This window comes from Lucilia sericata, unplaced genomic scaffold (genome assembly GCF_015586225.1).
Source record: "Lucilia sericata isolate MDLA Ls3-8-SP2 unplaced genomic scaffold, ASM1558622v1 Contig000100F_arrow, whole genome shotgun sequence".
NCBI lineage: Eukaryota > Metazoa > Arthropoda > Insecta > Diptera > Calliphoridae > Lucilia > Lucilia sericata.
In genome coordinates, this window is record NW_023994132.1 from 58495 (window position 1) to 75568 (window position 17074).

Below are 17074 nucleotides of genomic sequence, written 5' to 3' on the forward strand. Positions count from 1 at the left end.
ACAACGGGCGTATGATCAGAGTCACACTCCTCTGTAAGTTAGGTGAGAATATTTTCATATTTGCCCCTAGCCACTATATAAAGTTTATTTAAGAAAATTACTTTTTTGTCAATAACCAAAGTACAATTCAACAAAATTCAAATTGCTTTATTATGAAAATAAATCATATTTAATATTCGTAACTGGTGTACGGTATCATAATGTCGGCCATATATATTTTCTTACTTGTTTGTTTTGTGAACTTGTCCATTTTTATGTTTAGTTCTCGCTTTACAGTTCAATAAACTCTTTTTTATTTATTTTTATATTTTTACCGGATTCGCTACTAGTTTATTTTGTTGTTGTTGTTGTTTACTTAGTCAATATAGCAGTAAATGGATTTATTTTGAACTGAAAAAATCAGCACTTGTTATATCTAATCAACTAACAAGCAGGGTTCTATAATTGCAACAAATAGTCGAATCACACAACCTACGACATGTTAAATACTTTTACTATATCAAACATTTTTCCAAGTAGTTTATAGACTATCCTAAAAAGACTAGTTTATGTACTAGTATATTAGCCAATAGGCTAATGCATAGACTTATCCATGGCATATTTACTATTTCATAAATTAGTCCAAATAATAGTATGAACAGTTTAGTCAATATACTAATCAACAGACTATGCATAGACTTGTAGTAGACTTGTAGACAAGTCAACAGAAGAAAAATCCGAAATTTCCCTTACAAATTGTTCCAGAATGATTTTACTGGCGAGAATGTCAATTTTAACTAACAAATGTCCTTTCAACAAACAAGCCTTTTTATCCTTGTTGTGTAATTTGTTAAAACGCAAAAAATATCGGAAAAGGCTCCAAATTAACTGATAGAGAATTAGTAGTACATTGTAAATGGTTTGTGTCTTCAATAAAATTTACTAGTTTATTTAAATTTTTATCGATGTTTTTTATAAAAAAGCAAAAACTCTCCATTTTGATAACTTTTTTATCGATAATTTCAAATTTATCAAAAAAAGTTTCCACAAAAAATCAAAAAATCTCCACATTGATAACTATTTTTTTGAGAAGAATTTAAAGAAAAAATGAATAAAAAATAAAATAAAAAATCGTTAAAAAATCAAATTTTTCCTACTTTTTTAATTACTGACCTGTAATCATAATATTTCTATAACTGTACTTTAACCTGTCTATAACTGTACTTTAACAGCTCTGTACAAAATAATTCTGTTAAATAGTTCAACTTAACAATGCAACTTTATGTTATTAAACACTACTGTTGAACAATACTGTGAATAAAAAATACAAATTCTGTTGAAATAAATTAATGTTTTACTACTCACCGTTAGATGGCTCTTCACTACCTCCATGTAATGTAACAGTATTTTTAAATTTAAAAATTTCTTATAGCACTAAAAAGGTGGGTGTGAGTGAGGGTGCCCATTCTGTTTATTAATACAATGTTGGTGCGTTTAATGGTAACGATGAGGATGATTATGACCATGGCTATGATTGTGACCATGTCTTATATTATGATTGTGCATATGATTATGATCATGATTGCTGGAGGGCGCAGGAATTGGTTCTGGTGTTACGACATATCGAGGCGGGCGACAGTGATTAGAAGAAGGTATGGGATCATCATAACGGGGACAAGGATGGTCACCCACTGGGGAAGCACTTTCATAACGTTTTGATAGCATAGTGAATTCTTGATGGGCTGAGCAAAGAGCCTGTAAACGTTGCAACAAATCTGTTTCGGGCAAATCACGTAAATGCAATGTTCTGGCCACAGAAGTGCGGAAATTTTGTAAATGCGATAATCGATGATTAGTGTCTGAGAGTTGACTTTGTAAATGAGTTAAGTCATCACGCAAGGACTAAAATAAACAATAATACATTTTCAGCATAATATAAATATGTTTTCAACTTACATTTATCAGAGTCTCATCGCGACATCTTCTATTTTGATTGGATTCACTGGACGATTTAAGTCTTTCTTTCAAGGCACTTACTTGTGACAAAAGTCTAGTTTTTTCTTCCTCTAAATCACATATTTGAGTGGTGAGGTCATCTATTTTACGAGCTCTTTCCAAAGCAGTAATTTTATATTCCACAGCTTCTGCCAATTGCGCTTTAACTTCTGCTATTTGGGAACGAGCATCAGCCAACTGTGCTGTAAGTTTATCTATAACTTTATTTGCTTTTTTAGCCCGACACATTGCTTCATCACGTTCTCCCTGCAGTAAACATTTGCCTCTAGCTCCATCTTCTATAATGGCCAGTTTTCGTTTAAGTAACTCCAAATGTAAATCTCTACGTTGCACTTGTTCTTTTAGCACTCGTACTTTTCTTTGAAGATTATACATTGTGCTGGTGTTCTCTTTTAGCGGTATATCATGACAAGATCTTTCTCTTCTTAATTTCGTGTGGGTATGATGATAATGATCACAGCAACTCTGGAAAAAAGAGAAGCATAAACATGACAAGGAAAACCACATTATTTCCTAAATTATGTACCTTATCTGCACTGCGATGCTGATGTTGATGATGGTGATGATCGTGTTGATGATGATCTTCTACAACGTTCGCCAAACGTTCTGCTCTTTCTAATAGACTCTCAGCCATAATATTGGTATCATTACCCAAAGCAGGTGGTGAAGAACATTCACTCCACTGTAAAGCTCTAGCTAAACGTTGCAAATATTCTGACAGGCCCATATGATCTTTACGTAGTGAATGTATCTCAGCATGAAATTTTTCCAAGCGCTCTTCTAGCTGACATTTTTGAGCTTCTTCATTTCTCAAGCGACATTGTGTAGTTTCCTGAGTCTCTTTAAGTTTGACATGCTCACAAGAGATTTGATTACGTAAAGTGTGAATTTGCTGCAAGAAAACCATTTTAATATAAATTCCAATAACTGATCTTAAGGTGATAATTACCTCATGCATATTCTTGTTTTCACTCAACAATTCCCGCAATTTGTCCTTTATCAATGTCTCACAGGGTTCGGCAAGATTTAAATGATTTGCCAAACAACGAAGGAATTGTAAACGATCATTTTGTACACGATCTAAATTGGCCTGTAGACGATGACATCTAGATTCAAAACCTCTTAATTCGTCCTTTAATTTTTCCGAGTTTATTTCAGATTCACTTAAACGATCCCTTTGCATTTGTAAATCCCGCTCATATTGCCTGCATCTGGCTTCCAACTCGTGCTCATGATTGCTAGTACTTTCCAATTGGGCAGTTAGACGTTGTTTTTCTATGTTCGCAAGTGATTTCAAATTTAGCAGTTCATTTTCACAACTACTCAAGGTATCACAGGTGGAATTAACTTTGGCTTTGGTACGTTGCAATTCAGTCATTAGCTCTTCAGCTCTGGTGATTACACAATCGGTGGTAAGGTGGGCATTTTCACATCCCTCCATGCCAAAACATATACTTAAGCGTCTGATAAACTCATTTAGTTGATTTCGCGCCTGTTCTTTTTGGGATTCTTCATTTGACAAATGATTTTCCAATTGTTGTATTTTAGCCAGCAACTCTTTACTCCTTTCATCTGCAGAACGTTTTTCTCTTTGAATTGTTTGAATGGTTGTATCGCATCGCGATTGTACTGATTGCTCACGATTTTCAGCCGCCTGCAGACGACTTTGTAGAGATGATATGAGAGCTGATTGTCGAGCTGCTTGAGCTCGAAGATTTTCACATTCTGTGTCTTTTGCGCAGAGATTAGTTTTGGCATCGGCTAACTAAAGTTATATTTATAATATAAAGTGTAATATATCAAAAATTTGAAACTATTTACCTCACTTGTTAGTCTTTCTTTTTTATAGGACAATGCTGCCAATTCACTGCGCAAAGTGGTAACCAGGTCAATGTTATGATGATGTTCTGTCACTGTTAAGGCGGTACTGTTGCCACAGTTACTATCCAACTGTTGATATAAAGATAATGAAATTTATGTATTATGGTAGACTCATATTTAACGGGTAAAGTAAAAACTTAAATCTAGATACATCATTCATATAAGGAAACACATGTGGTCTCTTTAATATAAAAAAGTTGTACAATAATGTTTTCAATAACAGTAAATTTCCATTTTCCAGTATAATTCCGAGGTTACGATATTTAAATCGGTGGGTTCAATCTCTGTAACTATTAATATACGCATCATATTTATTATTATATGATATTTTGTATAAGGCTAATTGTATAATTTTGCTTTAGAAATGATATCTTACTTTGCAGAGATTTCCGAGATTTTGGAAATATTATTTATATTTTTCTTATTTTAAAAATAATCAATAATCAGAAAGATCGAGTGAGCAATGTTCTTTAAATGGTGGATATATTCACAATTTCTTGATATTGAGAATTTGTTTGGAAAAATGTTTAAGATTTTAAAATTTTTAGAAAATTAAGATATCCATAAAAAGTACTTCATTTAAGAAATTTCTCTTTAAGTATTCCATCGTTTGTAATATACGAAGGATAACTTTAACATATTTCATAATTTTTTCTATTCCAGAGATAAAACTAATTTATTTTTTACCAAATTATGATGATGATGGTGTGGAGATAATCCAGTAACATGATCATGATGGTGATGATGATGTAAATGGTGATTATGATCACTATCCAAAGGCATCTTTTAAACACAATACAATACTTCACACAAAATCACGAGCCCTTAACAAATTTCTTCACACAAATTAACTTCCGGTTCAATAAATATTTTCAATTAAGTAGAAAAAGTAAGTGCAAGAAATAAACGAAACCCTTTGACGACCATCTACAAAAATCAACTAACTATTAGCTAAACAAATAATCCAACATAAACCCCAAATGGAGAAAGGAGCAGGAAATTACCATGAAACTATAAATGCATACAATAAAGCCTACCAACCGACCAATCTATTAGATACACAGTTATAAACACACACATACACATACCAATGAATAACAATAACAATAGCAGTAATAAAAATTAAGTTTTGGAATTTACAACTTCATAACAAAAAACTATAGTTATGTTTGTAAGTATCTGGATATTTAGTTTTATACAAGTATGTATGGTAAGTAGTATGGTATTTCGAAGGCATGTGTATTATATGCATATTTGTGTGTTTGACTTGTTATGTTGTAGTGGTCTAGAACTGGGTTGGGTTGGCAAAACTTTTCGACAGTTTTGATGGTAACCTAGGAAAATCACACAATACAATGTAAGTATGTAAAAAAATTGAGCTCAATGGCAACGCTTTATTTAGCATTTTGTTTATTAGTTTCCTACAATTTAGGTCATTCACTTGGCAGCATAAAACACTCGTTCGCGTAGTTCTAGTCTAAATGAAAACAAAAAGGATATACAATTTTTTTCTTTTTTTTTTTGTTCAGTAAAAGTTTTCAAGTGAAAATATTGACAGAGTAGACCTAATGTAATTATGAATATACAAAAAATATACAAAAATTACTTACTTTAGTAAGGTAAGGTAAGAAAAGGTTGTTCTTTTCAGCCATAAATAGCAGACAGAACGATGTTATGAAAATATATAAAAATAAGGAAACGGATGTTGTGGTAATTGTTTGAGTAAGCTTTTACATTCTAACAGTGTTTTTTATTAAACAAAAATATTAAAAATTTGTCTTTAACACATAACCTTGAAAAGGAAGATCCGCAGATATAAGATCCCAGATGTCTTCGGGATTCAAAACTTATATTATTAAAACAGACATGGTTTCGAGTATTTGGATAAAGTTTGTGTCGAATACATTAGCGTTTATTTTACACAATGTTATATTATTGGAAAATTTATTATATGTAATGTGATCTAGGTACCTATAATGTAAAATGAAACTGATAACTAGTCAATTATTTAAGTACTCAATACATTTCAATATAATTGTAAAGAAATTTGTTTTGTTTAGAAAAATTTCTAAAACACTGTGATGATTAAATTTATGTTGTTGTCAGTGAACATATAGTAACAACGTAAACTAAAAAACAATTTCACATTTACATATTTAAGTATACAAAACAACATAAAATATAATAATCATAATAATAATCGAAGTTATTTAAACGTTTGCTGTTGATAAGCAACAAATTGCCGATGAATTGCAAAAAATCAAAGAAAAAAATCTATACGATTCTAGACAAAGTAACCTTTTTTTTGAATACAAATAAAAATTAAACGCACACAAACAGTTTCAAAATTGGCGTATTACAAAAAAGTTTTTAATTTATCGTTATTTCATAAAAGTTTGTGCTTTTTATAATTTTTCGTATAAATGTGAATATTTATGAACACTTTATTAACAATTTATCACTTTTAGTTAACAATCACCGGAACTCACTCTTTCATTTAGATACGGAGAAGAATATGTATATATCAATCTTAAATGGTTTTAGATCATGGAATAGTATAGACACGGCAAACAGCAACTTACCAAATTGTTTGCAGAAGGAAGTACTGCTTGAGAGGGCGAAGTTGAAATGCCACAAAGAATTTCAAATATTAACCAATCTTCCTCAGAGTTACCACTATTAGAAGTCATTTTCATATTATTTTTTGGCACTATTAATTTTAAAAAATAAATTAATTATTTAAAATGGCAAATATTTTTGTAGTTAGATATTGATGTGTATTTCTAATATTATTTATTGAGTTCAATATATAATATTATTTGTTTAACGGTTTTACTGTTTAAATATGCGTTACCAATGAGGGGTGTTACTAAGGTAATACATAGTTGTTGAAATATTTATTTAAAAGTTTTGTTATTGAAAAGAATAGATTCCTGAAAGAATTGAAATGCATTCAAATATATCGCTGATTTACTAGAAGACTGCCGTAATTAAAAATTCGGATCTTTTGAACAGAATAATAAAAATACGTGTCGTTCTAAATTCTGAACCATGCACATAATTTTGCCAATATTTGGTTGCCCTTACGTAAGTCTTGTTTTAACAAATAAATAGTCTATCACAGTAATCCCTAATAAAACCAAAAACTATAATCATTAGTATCAGTTAAAATTATACTCAATATTTCTTATTTCAATAATTTGTTGTTTTTATGGTTTTGTATAAAAAAATATTTATTTTTGTATTTCTATTTTTTTATTATCATAAATATATAATATTTAATCGTGTTTCATTTCCTTGGCGACAGCGTCAACGACGTTCTTGAAGAAATCTTGGAATTTGTCCAAGTTTTCCTTGGTGCTCTTGCCGGCTTCTTCTACAGCTTTCTTAACATCATCCTGAAAATATGGAAAATGATTTTATTATTAACTAATGTAAAGCACTTTGAAGTAACACTGATATACATTTATTTATAATTTAATTATATATTTTAATTAATTTTAACAACTTTTAATGTTTGTCATTGAAGCAGTACACGACAATATTTTTAATGGTTTTTTTTTAATTGTTATAATCAATCTGTTACTTGTAATTCTATTATACTTACGGAGTTAAGGTTGCTGAATTTTTCTTTGATTTCCTTCAAGACAGTGCTTTCTTCAACAGTTTGGGTGAAGTCCTTGGTGGCCTTTTGGAAAAGAGCGCTCAATTCGTCGATGGGGTTGGATTCAGGGGCATCACGGCGCAAACGGGCCATCTCAACCAACTACAAATACATATCAAAAAAACATTACAATCTTAAATCACAGAATTATATTTAATAAATCAGTCCTTAAAGTCCATCTAGTTTTATAGAAACGTTTCTACTTATTATTTCCAGTTAGACGGCAAAGAGTTAGTTGTTTTAAATTTTCCATTACAGAGCTTTAAATTAATTCACTTTTTTTAAATAAATTTACACTTTATACTCAGGACTTTAAGGATATTACTTTCTTTGAAAAAAAAACTTACTTGCATGCAGCAGATGAAGGCTACAAGAACCAAGAACAATTTAGTAACGGCGGCCATTTTTTAAAAATTTGTTTTGTTCTGTTAATATGAACTTCACTGTTTAAGCTGATATTTTCAACTGTAATTTTTTGAAATTTTTTATTTAAAATGTCAACTTTTTTCTAAGTCGTCTGACTTTACTTTATTATTTGTTTTTGTTAAACAAATGTTTATACATATATATGGTGGTTTGAATATGTATTTCATTTTTCTAGATGCGATAACGTATTGAACTTATAGTTGACGTAAGATTAGTAAATGTAGTATTTAAAAATTTATCAAATATTCACACACACACACTAAAACACGCAGAGAAATGTATACAACTACAAATATTTGTATGGGCTGCAGCATTAAAAATCCACTGATTGCATTTCGATATTGTTAAAACTATTCAGATCGAAAGTATTTCCACGTCACGTTCTTATAAATTTGGGTTCAAAAGTTCGGTGTATGGATTTTTTTCCTAAAATGAAAAATATGAGATGAGAATTAAAACTTTATACATATGTATGTATGTATGTATGTATGTATTCCGATTTTATGTATTTGTTGTACGAGTCAAAATTTTGTCTTTATAATTGGATTTATTAATATTATTACTTATTTTTAGAAAAATATATTTGAGATTCTTCAGTCTTATCTTAAAAATTCAACTTAGAAATTGTATGGTATCATAATCACTTCCTGAGTCTATTAAATGATTCTAAATATCTTAACAAAAAATACTCTGTTTTGATATAACTATGATGTTTCCCAAACTATTTTAATTCTTTTTTCTTTTTTTTTTTGTAAAATGTTTAATTCAAATTCCAAATTCCAAGTTTTTGGGATATACCCATGGAAATCACCATAAAATAATGTTTAATTTTTATACCCACCATTAGAAGGACAGTTTGATATATTGCTTCTAGACCCACCATTAGATGTCCGTCTGTCTGTTGAGAGCATGATATAATACGAACGGGAACACCTAGCAGCTAATTTTTTTCCACAATTATTCTCCGTTGATACGGTTTGTTTGTCCATACGTTCTTCTCCCTGTAAACAGTTAACACACCAATAAATCTGCTGATTGAACAAAAATCGCAATGAAATTCAACATAAACAACTTTTATAAGATCCAAAACTTCTCTAACAAAATTAATGAGGATCATATCCTAGTCCTTTTCAGATAATGACTTTAAAGCTCATAATTTGCTTAATAATACCAGTATAGCTCTGAAATTCGACAAAATATCTCTAACAAAATTTATGAGAATCATATTCTAGTCCTTAGATAAAGACTTTAACGCTCATAATTTGGCTAAAAGTACAAGTGTAGCGCTAAAATTCAATATTACAAGTTTGATGAGAATCAATACTTTAACAGCACTAAACCATAACGTATCTACCTACTTGTATGAGGATTTGTCTATTATTGACCCCACACTCTTATGAAAAATCAGTTTACTACCAATAAATCACTAAATAATTTCAGTGCTGTAATCGCGGTACTAAAAGACGTGATTCATAAAGATCTTAAGGCATATATAGGTCCTATCACCTTGTGAAACAATTTTTGTTTTTCAATATTTTATTGAAACACCCATATCTACTACTACAACTTTTTTATATTACTTGTAATTGACAATCAATTTAAAAGTTCAAAAAGTCGCTGATTCATTTAGACAAATCACGTAAAACCCTACTGCAAATATAAATATATACATATTTCTCCGATATTTACAGATATAAAGCTAGAATGAAAAACTTTAATTTAAGAATCATTTTAAATTAAGTTAATGGTTAAAACCAGATTTAATGTAAAATTAAATAAATAAGTTAGAAGAAAACTACTATTCAAAATTTTAAATATCTAACTTAAATTTTGGTTGTAGGGTATGCAAAAAATACACATACATACATAATATGTACAAATATAATAATGTAAATAATAAAATTTTTATGATAATGTAGTAATATTTCATATCAACTTTGTAAAGAGAAATAGCTTTTTAGAGAGTTGCCGACTTTTTACATAAACTCTTATCTAATAGGAAGATTTAAGAAAAGTCATAAATAAATATTTTCCTTAAAACAAAAAATATTCAAAGATCATAATTCCATAATAACTATTAAAAACAGTTAAAAAAATTATCTAAAAGAAAGTGAATAGTTTTTCATACGGATTGTCACTTAAAATGACCGTTTTCGGGGAGTCATCAACACACTGTCGATATTAAACTTAAAGTTTGATCTAAAGCTTTATATATTTTTTTAATTAAATAAAAAAGTTAACTTGTTCGCTTGGTCACCCTAATTTGAAAAGTCTACTTTAAAATAAACAATGTTATATAAGCCAGACATATGTTTGATAAGTTTAATATTTTAATTATATTTTTATGTAAATTAATCTGGCGGTTTCAGAATTGGCACGTTTTTTATTGATAAGAATTTGTTCAGAAAAATATTGTATTTGTGCGTTTAAAATCCTAAGCGACGCCCATTGCAGGAAGTATAATACTAAAGTACCGTTATGAAATGTACTTGAACCCACAATCAAAAGATTTATTAGTCCAATTTTAAATATTTGTGTTTTATTTTTAAATATTTTGTATCCTTTACACATACAGATAATTATTTTTAAAAGAAGATTATTATAAAAGTTTTTAAAATTTAAAACATTTTATAAAGTGAAGCCAAACCTGACACATGTACTATAAACTTCACGATAATTATCATGAATTGAAATAGTTTTCATAAATTATGATCAGAAAACATTCATGTCAAAAATGTTAGGAGAAATAAATGTTTACTTTTGAAAACTTAATTTCAGGACTTAAACCGTTAACGTTTTTTTTTGTACATTATACATTTTAAAGCTCTATGGAAACTCTTATATGATTCAAAATTCCGCGAAAATCAGTTCAAAATGTTATCAACGCTGATTTGCAGCATTAATTTTTTAAAAGGTATTAATTGAATTTGCAATTAGTTCAGTAAATGATTTCATTGAAATAAGATTTATTATTTGTTTATTTATAATATTAAATAATTCTTTAAAAAAAATGAGTCCTTTTATAAAAATTTTACTTATACTATTAAGTATTTGCTGTTTAATACAGGTGATTATAAATAAGTAAACATTTCAATTTACTTGTAAATGATGTTATAAAAATATAATTTTTAGGCAATAGAAATGGCACGTTTGAGACGTGACGAAAAGTCAGTGACAAATACTAAGAAACCAAGTGATGGTGATGTTAAAGCTTTGGGTGAAATTTTAATTAAAAAATTGGAAGATTCTCTTAAAGATTGTGATCAAACTATTAAGGTATTTTATAAATGAAACATTCATAAATTATTTAGTGTCAACTTGTAAAATGTTGTTGAAAATTATTTAATTTATTCATAGAACATTTTATCGTGCGCCAAAACATCCTTACAACAAACTCAACCTGTGGCAGTAGCTGGTTAATTGGTAATGTCTTTGTAATGGAAAATGGAAATGTATTACTATAGTGCGCGGAGACTGTAATGAAATTAGTTAGCAAGTGGCACCTCAATAAATATATTTTTATAATTTCAAATTTAAGAGTTTTATTTTCTTTAAATAATAAGAAACAACCATAAAGTTCTGTGTGTTAGTTTAGAAAAAAATAAAATTATTTATAAATAATTAGAAAAGTAAATAAACTATTTAATTTGTTTGACTATTAATTTAAGAGATAAGCAAATAATATAAAAATATTGAAAGTAATTTATATACAGTTTAGTATAGATAACCACATTCGGCTATGCCGAACCTTAAATACCCTTCACCTATATGCTACCCAGCAGTTCGGGGATACAGTTCCGAACTAGGTAATTAACCTACAACTTAGCGTTATCCCTAGCCCACGACTACCCTCGTGACTACGTAGACTACAGAGCGACAGTCAGAAAGCTAGTTCAAAGCATGAACCTTTCACTTGTTTATATACAAGTCAAATTTAATCTCAATATTAAGTAATGAGTTAATAACGATAAGTCTGTAGTGGAACTTGTAAGAGAGTTATGACCAATATAGACAGATCAGAAACGTTTTTATTTCAAATTTGTTTTTTCTTAAATCTTTTTAATTTTATCTAAATTCTATGGCGGTATTATAGAAAAATAGGAAAAAAGTAGAAAAGAGAGAATATAGAGGAAGAGTAAGGAAAGTAAAGTCATCAAAAAGAGCAGGCAGGATTGCACTGCAAGGTTAAGATACGTTAATGAAGGATTCTGTCCTGTTAAGTGGGAATTCAAGATGCACACCCAATCTGATAAATTAATGATCGAAGTAGATCGCCAAAGTAGGCCAATGACAATGAGATATTTTCTCCTCTTCCTACTCATTCTGACAACTCCTACAGAAGTCATTGAAAGGAAGACCAATACGTTTAGCGTGGTTTCCAAACCTACAATGACCAGTAACAACCGATACCAGCTTACCTAGTTGTAGTCTATGAAGACCAAGAATAATGGGGCCACAGCGCTCCATCGCTACCATCGGTCACGAGCAGTAGAGTAGCAGTACTCGTTAATCTGCCTTTTATAGTGATGTTCGAATGTCTCGCCATCTCGTTGAGAGACGTCCGACATTCATGGACTATTCCAGATGTGGAAAACACATCAAGTAGGTATTTAATAGCAGCTCCTATAGCATCGGTATAAATTCTGATATCCCTATTAGATATTCGATAGTATCTTAGCCAATTCGACGCCCTCTTTATCTTTGATAATTCAGCTTGAAAGATACTACAGCCATCATTTAGTCGGAAAGAGATTTTAATACCAATAAAGATGCCACCATCAACTCCCTGTGTCGTCTTGGATCCGTCTGTATACACACGGAAGCAATTCTTTGGCAGAAGGAGGGTTTCTTGAGACGGCGAATGAATAATACCATCATTCAAAATATTTTCCAATAAGAAAAGTTACTTAAACAAAAAATCTGGCATCATTTCCGTAAATATTTAAATATATCCCAAAGATAGGCAATACTTTTGGAAATCTTATCAAACTGTTAGTATAGTAAAATGAACAGTGGTACCGATTGATAATTAAATAAAAAAAATAGTAAAATATAAAAAAATTGTAATTTTTTGGTTCGCAAAAGAAAAGTTTGAAATGTATTTTATAAATTACAATTTGAATTTCAAACTTTCGCGGAAGCTTTGGCTTTTAAACCACTTTTCTTTTTACGACTTTTCTCCTCTTTCAGCTTATTTAAGCGTATTTCTTCCTCCTATAAATGAAAAAAACTTAAAGTATACTCCTCTTTTTATTTCCACATAAACTTTACCAATCTTAAACGTTCCAATTCCTGTTGCTGGCGTTCATATTCTTCTTTTTCCAGACGCTTTCTGATTTGTTCGTGAAACTCTTCAATTTGTTCGCTTAGTATCCTTTGCTGTTCTATTAATTTTGCAATTTGCAAACGAACATAACTTATTTCATTATCAATTTTATCAAGTTCAGAATCAAAACGGTTTTGCAAAGCATCAAGATCATGTTTATGTTGCTGGGGAGAGAATGATAATTTTTTTTTAATTTTAATATTAGTTTTTAATATTTTGCTATTTATACCTCAGCAAGAGTATAATATACATCACTTATATTATCGGCAGACATTTTCTCTATCAACATTTTGAATTTATACTGATCAATTTTATGTTGTATTGCATTATCCTTTAATGTTTTCTGCACTTCAGCCTGTTCCGTTAGGTATTGATACCAATTTATTTGATAACGCATTTTAATTGGTCCCCAGGCTTAAATAAGAATAAGTTTTTTATTAAAATAATATTATTATATACAAAATAAATCAAATACTTTGAGCATTTAGCATGGTTGCTTCTAAATCCCATAAAATAAGTTGCTGTTTAGTCTGACGCCTATTAAATAGACGTGCCTTATAACGGAAATCATAGTCTTGCAACTCTTCCGTTAATTTTTTATTTTCTTCTTGTAGTATTACAAAAATATTAAAGTTGTTTTCTGCCTCTCTAAAATGTTTCATAATATGAAAGAAATTTTACATATTATGTAAAACCTACCTTAATGTCTTGCATATTGAGATCTCTGAATCTCCTTTAAATAATAGATTTAGCAGATTAAGCATTTCTCTCAAATCTGTTTTAATTTTAAATTTTTCCAAACAATCTCTATTAGTATGTTTCTTGAACACATCAATCCATACACAATTTTCCAGAGCTCTTCTTTCCAAGAAATCTTTTTTACTCCAACTAAATATGTTCTTGGAAAGTTTATCCATATCGTTGTAGTCACATTTATCAACCGATATTAACAGCTGTAACTGATCATTCAGACTTTTCTCCAAATGTTCTATAGCAATTGCTTTGACATACTCATAGCTGGGTCGGTGCTTGCATAATTCGAGAGCTACTTCTGGTTTAAGCTTTTTTAAACGAGAGGATTTCTGGTTTTCAGTTTTATTATGATCTTTATTATATAATGTTTCAATTGATTGCATTTTATAAAGATTCGTGGATTGTTTAACAAGAATTTCAAATTAAAAAATATTTACAAATATATTAAATATAAAAAAACACATACAAATTACCAAATATCTAGAGATGAGAAAGTTTACGAAAGTTTAGAACGATATTTCCAACTAACTGATCCGATCGACATATAATGAACATAGCTAAGGATTATTTGACATTTAAAGTTTATGTTTTAATAGTTGTAATCAAATGTTGGATTCAGAAAAGTTAAATTAATTTAAAGACCATGATAAAAATCTCTACAAAAGGTATACTTGAACTCCTCTAGAAAATTAACTCTTCTCTAATATCGAAATATTAATGTCAAACAAAATAAAAATAGAAGAAAGAGTAGAAAGAATATATTTTTAAAAAATTATTTTTAAATATTATAAATCGAATAGAGACAACAACTAAATAAAGAACCGTATTCAAAAGGCCCATGCTCAAAAATCGGCCAGTTCAAGAAGAACATCCCGTTTTAGGACCTACTAGCAAACTTCCTTTATATAAACCACTTGATAATGTAGAAAAAGAACATAAAATCGTAGCAGGAGTCTATGAGCGACCATCATTAAAAGCACTCTATGATACTCACTTGGTCGGAGATATTCTAACTCAATCTAAACGTTATAAAAATTTAAAACCTCAAGTTGCATTACAAATACTCGGAGAACGACGCAGTTATGAGTATTTCAAGAAATTTGCAATTTCACATTTAGAGTCGAATGTGAAAAAACAATTTCGTATATTTTCTAAAATGATTGTGTGTAATGAAAATGCAGTCAAACCAAGTGATGAATTGGCACATAGCATCTTCAGTTGGAATTGGAATGACTTTCTTACACGTCGTAGACTTAAAAATTTTGTATGGGTAGATGTTTTGTTAAGAACAGAAGAGAAATGTTTGCATATCTACAAATTTCAAAAGGATTTGGAACAGTTGCAGTTATTTATAGAGAAAATATTCGATGGTTTGTTCTCGAATATGGGAAAAGAGGATATTGATATTTATCAACATATAGAGAAGCCAATTGAGTAAGTTTTTGATAGAAGTTCCATTTTATTTAAAGTTTAGCTTTTAAAAATAATCGCATTTAAGTGAAGCCAAAAAGGTGCTACATACCACGGATTATGTGGAAGATGAACTTTATGAAAATACCAAATATTTGAAACAGCTTATACACAAGGAATATTTTCTTTCCAATCCCAAACGTGATTCAGAAGAAAAATTTATTAAAACTCATTTGGAAAATAGAATTATAAACAGCCACAGTATGTTTCGCCCTTAAGCCCTTAAAATCTCCAAGTTAAATTTGATTTTTCTTTTAGTTTGGGATCCCATTGAAGTGCGTTTTCAATTAAACTGGTTTCGTAATATTGTCGAACAAAACCAATATCGAATGGATAGTAATTTGGAAAAATATCAAAGTGATATTGTCCGTTATAAGCAATTGCTGGAGATGGAAACATTCATAGATGGCAATTGTTTGGATTATTGTTACTCCTCCATAGAGGTGTATAAAAATCGTATAAATGAATTACAAGATAAATTTGATAAAGAATATGATGCCATGGAGAATAAATTGACATATAAACGTCTACAAATTGATAAGTTGCGGGAACAGCGTAAATTTTTGTCCCAAGAAATAGAACGATTTCATGAGGAGGAAGAAGCAATGCGTTTGCGAATCGAACGTGAGGAGAGGGAAAAGGAACTAAAAAGATTGGTGAGTAGGATTTCCGCTTAGTTTCCGTATCTAAAATTATCCATTTTCTTAGAGAGAAGCTGAAGAATTAGCAGCCAAACAAATGAATAAGAAAAAGGGACAGAAAGGAAAGAAAGCTCCCAAAAATACAAAAACTAGTAAATAGCTAATGTTAAATATTTGTTTAAAATCGAGGAATATAATCTCAAGTAAATGGATTCTCTAGATGAATATCCAACAATGATTTATTCAAAGAATAAATACTTTTTTATAAATAATTAATTTTATTCATTTAATTCCTGTAACTAGTTGGGACTCTGTTCCAAAAGGACTCGATTCAAACGAGTTTCTAATAACAGCGAAACTGTTGCAACTACTAGTAAAGCAAGTGAATTTTGGAGAGAACTCCAACATTTGTACTATTTAAGAGTTGAGATTCATTTTACTCAAGTAATAAGTCTACTTAACCACAAATAACAAATTTAATAAAAATATAATTTCTGGTCTTCAACTTCTTTAGAATGAATCGTTATTTAATAAGAAGTGGAATAAATATTATTTACCATTCCCTTACATCGTTCATGAAATATTTTCTCTTTTCAATAAACTTAAATTTCTTTTACTTGCCACTTATAATCATCTTCTCAACACTCCACTTACTTGACTCTGTTTATTCAACTTTACTTAACTTTTCATAATTAATGATTGTTTTAGAACTACACTTGTGTTTTTGATTACACAAGCACCTTACTTACTTACACTTTATGGCTTAACATTTGTTGCAAGCACCACAAACAGAAGCTGTTAACAGCGAAACAACAAAACACCACCAAAAGGCAACATTTGGATAAAAATGATGACATCATCATGTAGCACAGATTTTCAATAAAACATTTTTGAATGGGCAAACAGAAAATCAAGCAC

At 29.7% G+C, this 17074-nt stretch overlaps 4 protein-coding genes across 4 annotated transcripts; 1 reads left to right on the plus strand and 3 right to left on the minus strand.

Annotated features, from left to right (window-relative positions):
• Nucleotides 1-1451: 1451 nt before the first annotated feature.
• LOC119599999 (coiled-coil domain-containing protein 170) lies at nt 1452-6566 on the minus strand. Its single transcript, XM_037949992.1, has 7 exons — nt 6459-6566; nt 4564-4659; nt 3817-3945; nt 2945-3760; nt 2522-2887; nt 1936-2460; nt 1452-1881 (listed from the first exon to the last, which is right to left on the minus strand). The coding sequence occupies exons 1-7, from the start codon at nt 6564-6566 to the stop codon at nt 1474-1476; spliced, it is 2448 nt and encodes an 815-aa protein (XP_037805920.1). The 3' UTR covers nt 1452-1473.
• Nucleotides 6567-7108: 542 nt separating this feature from the next.
• Nucleotides 7109-8076, minus strand: LOC119600025. The gene is made up of 3 exons (XM_037950023.1): nt 7888-8076; nt 7484-7642; nt 7109-7274 (listed from the first exon to the last, which is right to left on the minus strand). Exons 1-3 carry the CDS (start codon nt 7942-7944, stop codon nt 7155-7157), a joined length of 336 nt encoding a protein of 111 aa, XP_037805951.1. The 5' UTR covers nt 7945-8076; the 3' UTR covers nt 7109-7154.
• A 4963-nt stretch (nt 8077-13039) lies between these two features.
• Nucleotides 13040-14466, minus strand: LOC119600009. The gene is made up of 5 exons (XM_037950004.1): nt 13992-14466; nt 13768-13940; nt 13522-13706; nt 13238-13456; nt 13040-13180 (listed from the first exon to the last, which is right to left on the minus strand). The coding sequence occupies exons 1-5, from the start codon at nt 14426-14428 to the stop codon at nt 13091-13093; spliced, it is 1104 nt and encodes a 367-aa protein (XP_037805932.1). The 5' UTR covers nt 14429-14466; the 3' UTR covers nt 13040-13090.
• Nucleotides 14467-14799: 333 nt separating this feature from the next.
• On the plus strand, nt 14800-16661 carry LOC119600008 (E3 ubiquitin-protein ligase BRE1A-like). Its single transcript, XM_037950003.1, has 4 exons — nt 14800-15479; nt 15544-15716; nt 15774-16171; nt 16224-16661. The coding sequence occupies exons 1-4, from the start codon at nt 14884-14886 to the stop codon at nt 16314-16316; spliced, it is 1260 nt and encodes a 419-aa protein (XP_037805931.1). The 5' UTR covers nt 14800-14883; the 3' UTR covers nt 16317-16661.
• Nucleotides 16662-17074: the final 413 nt, after the last annotated feature.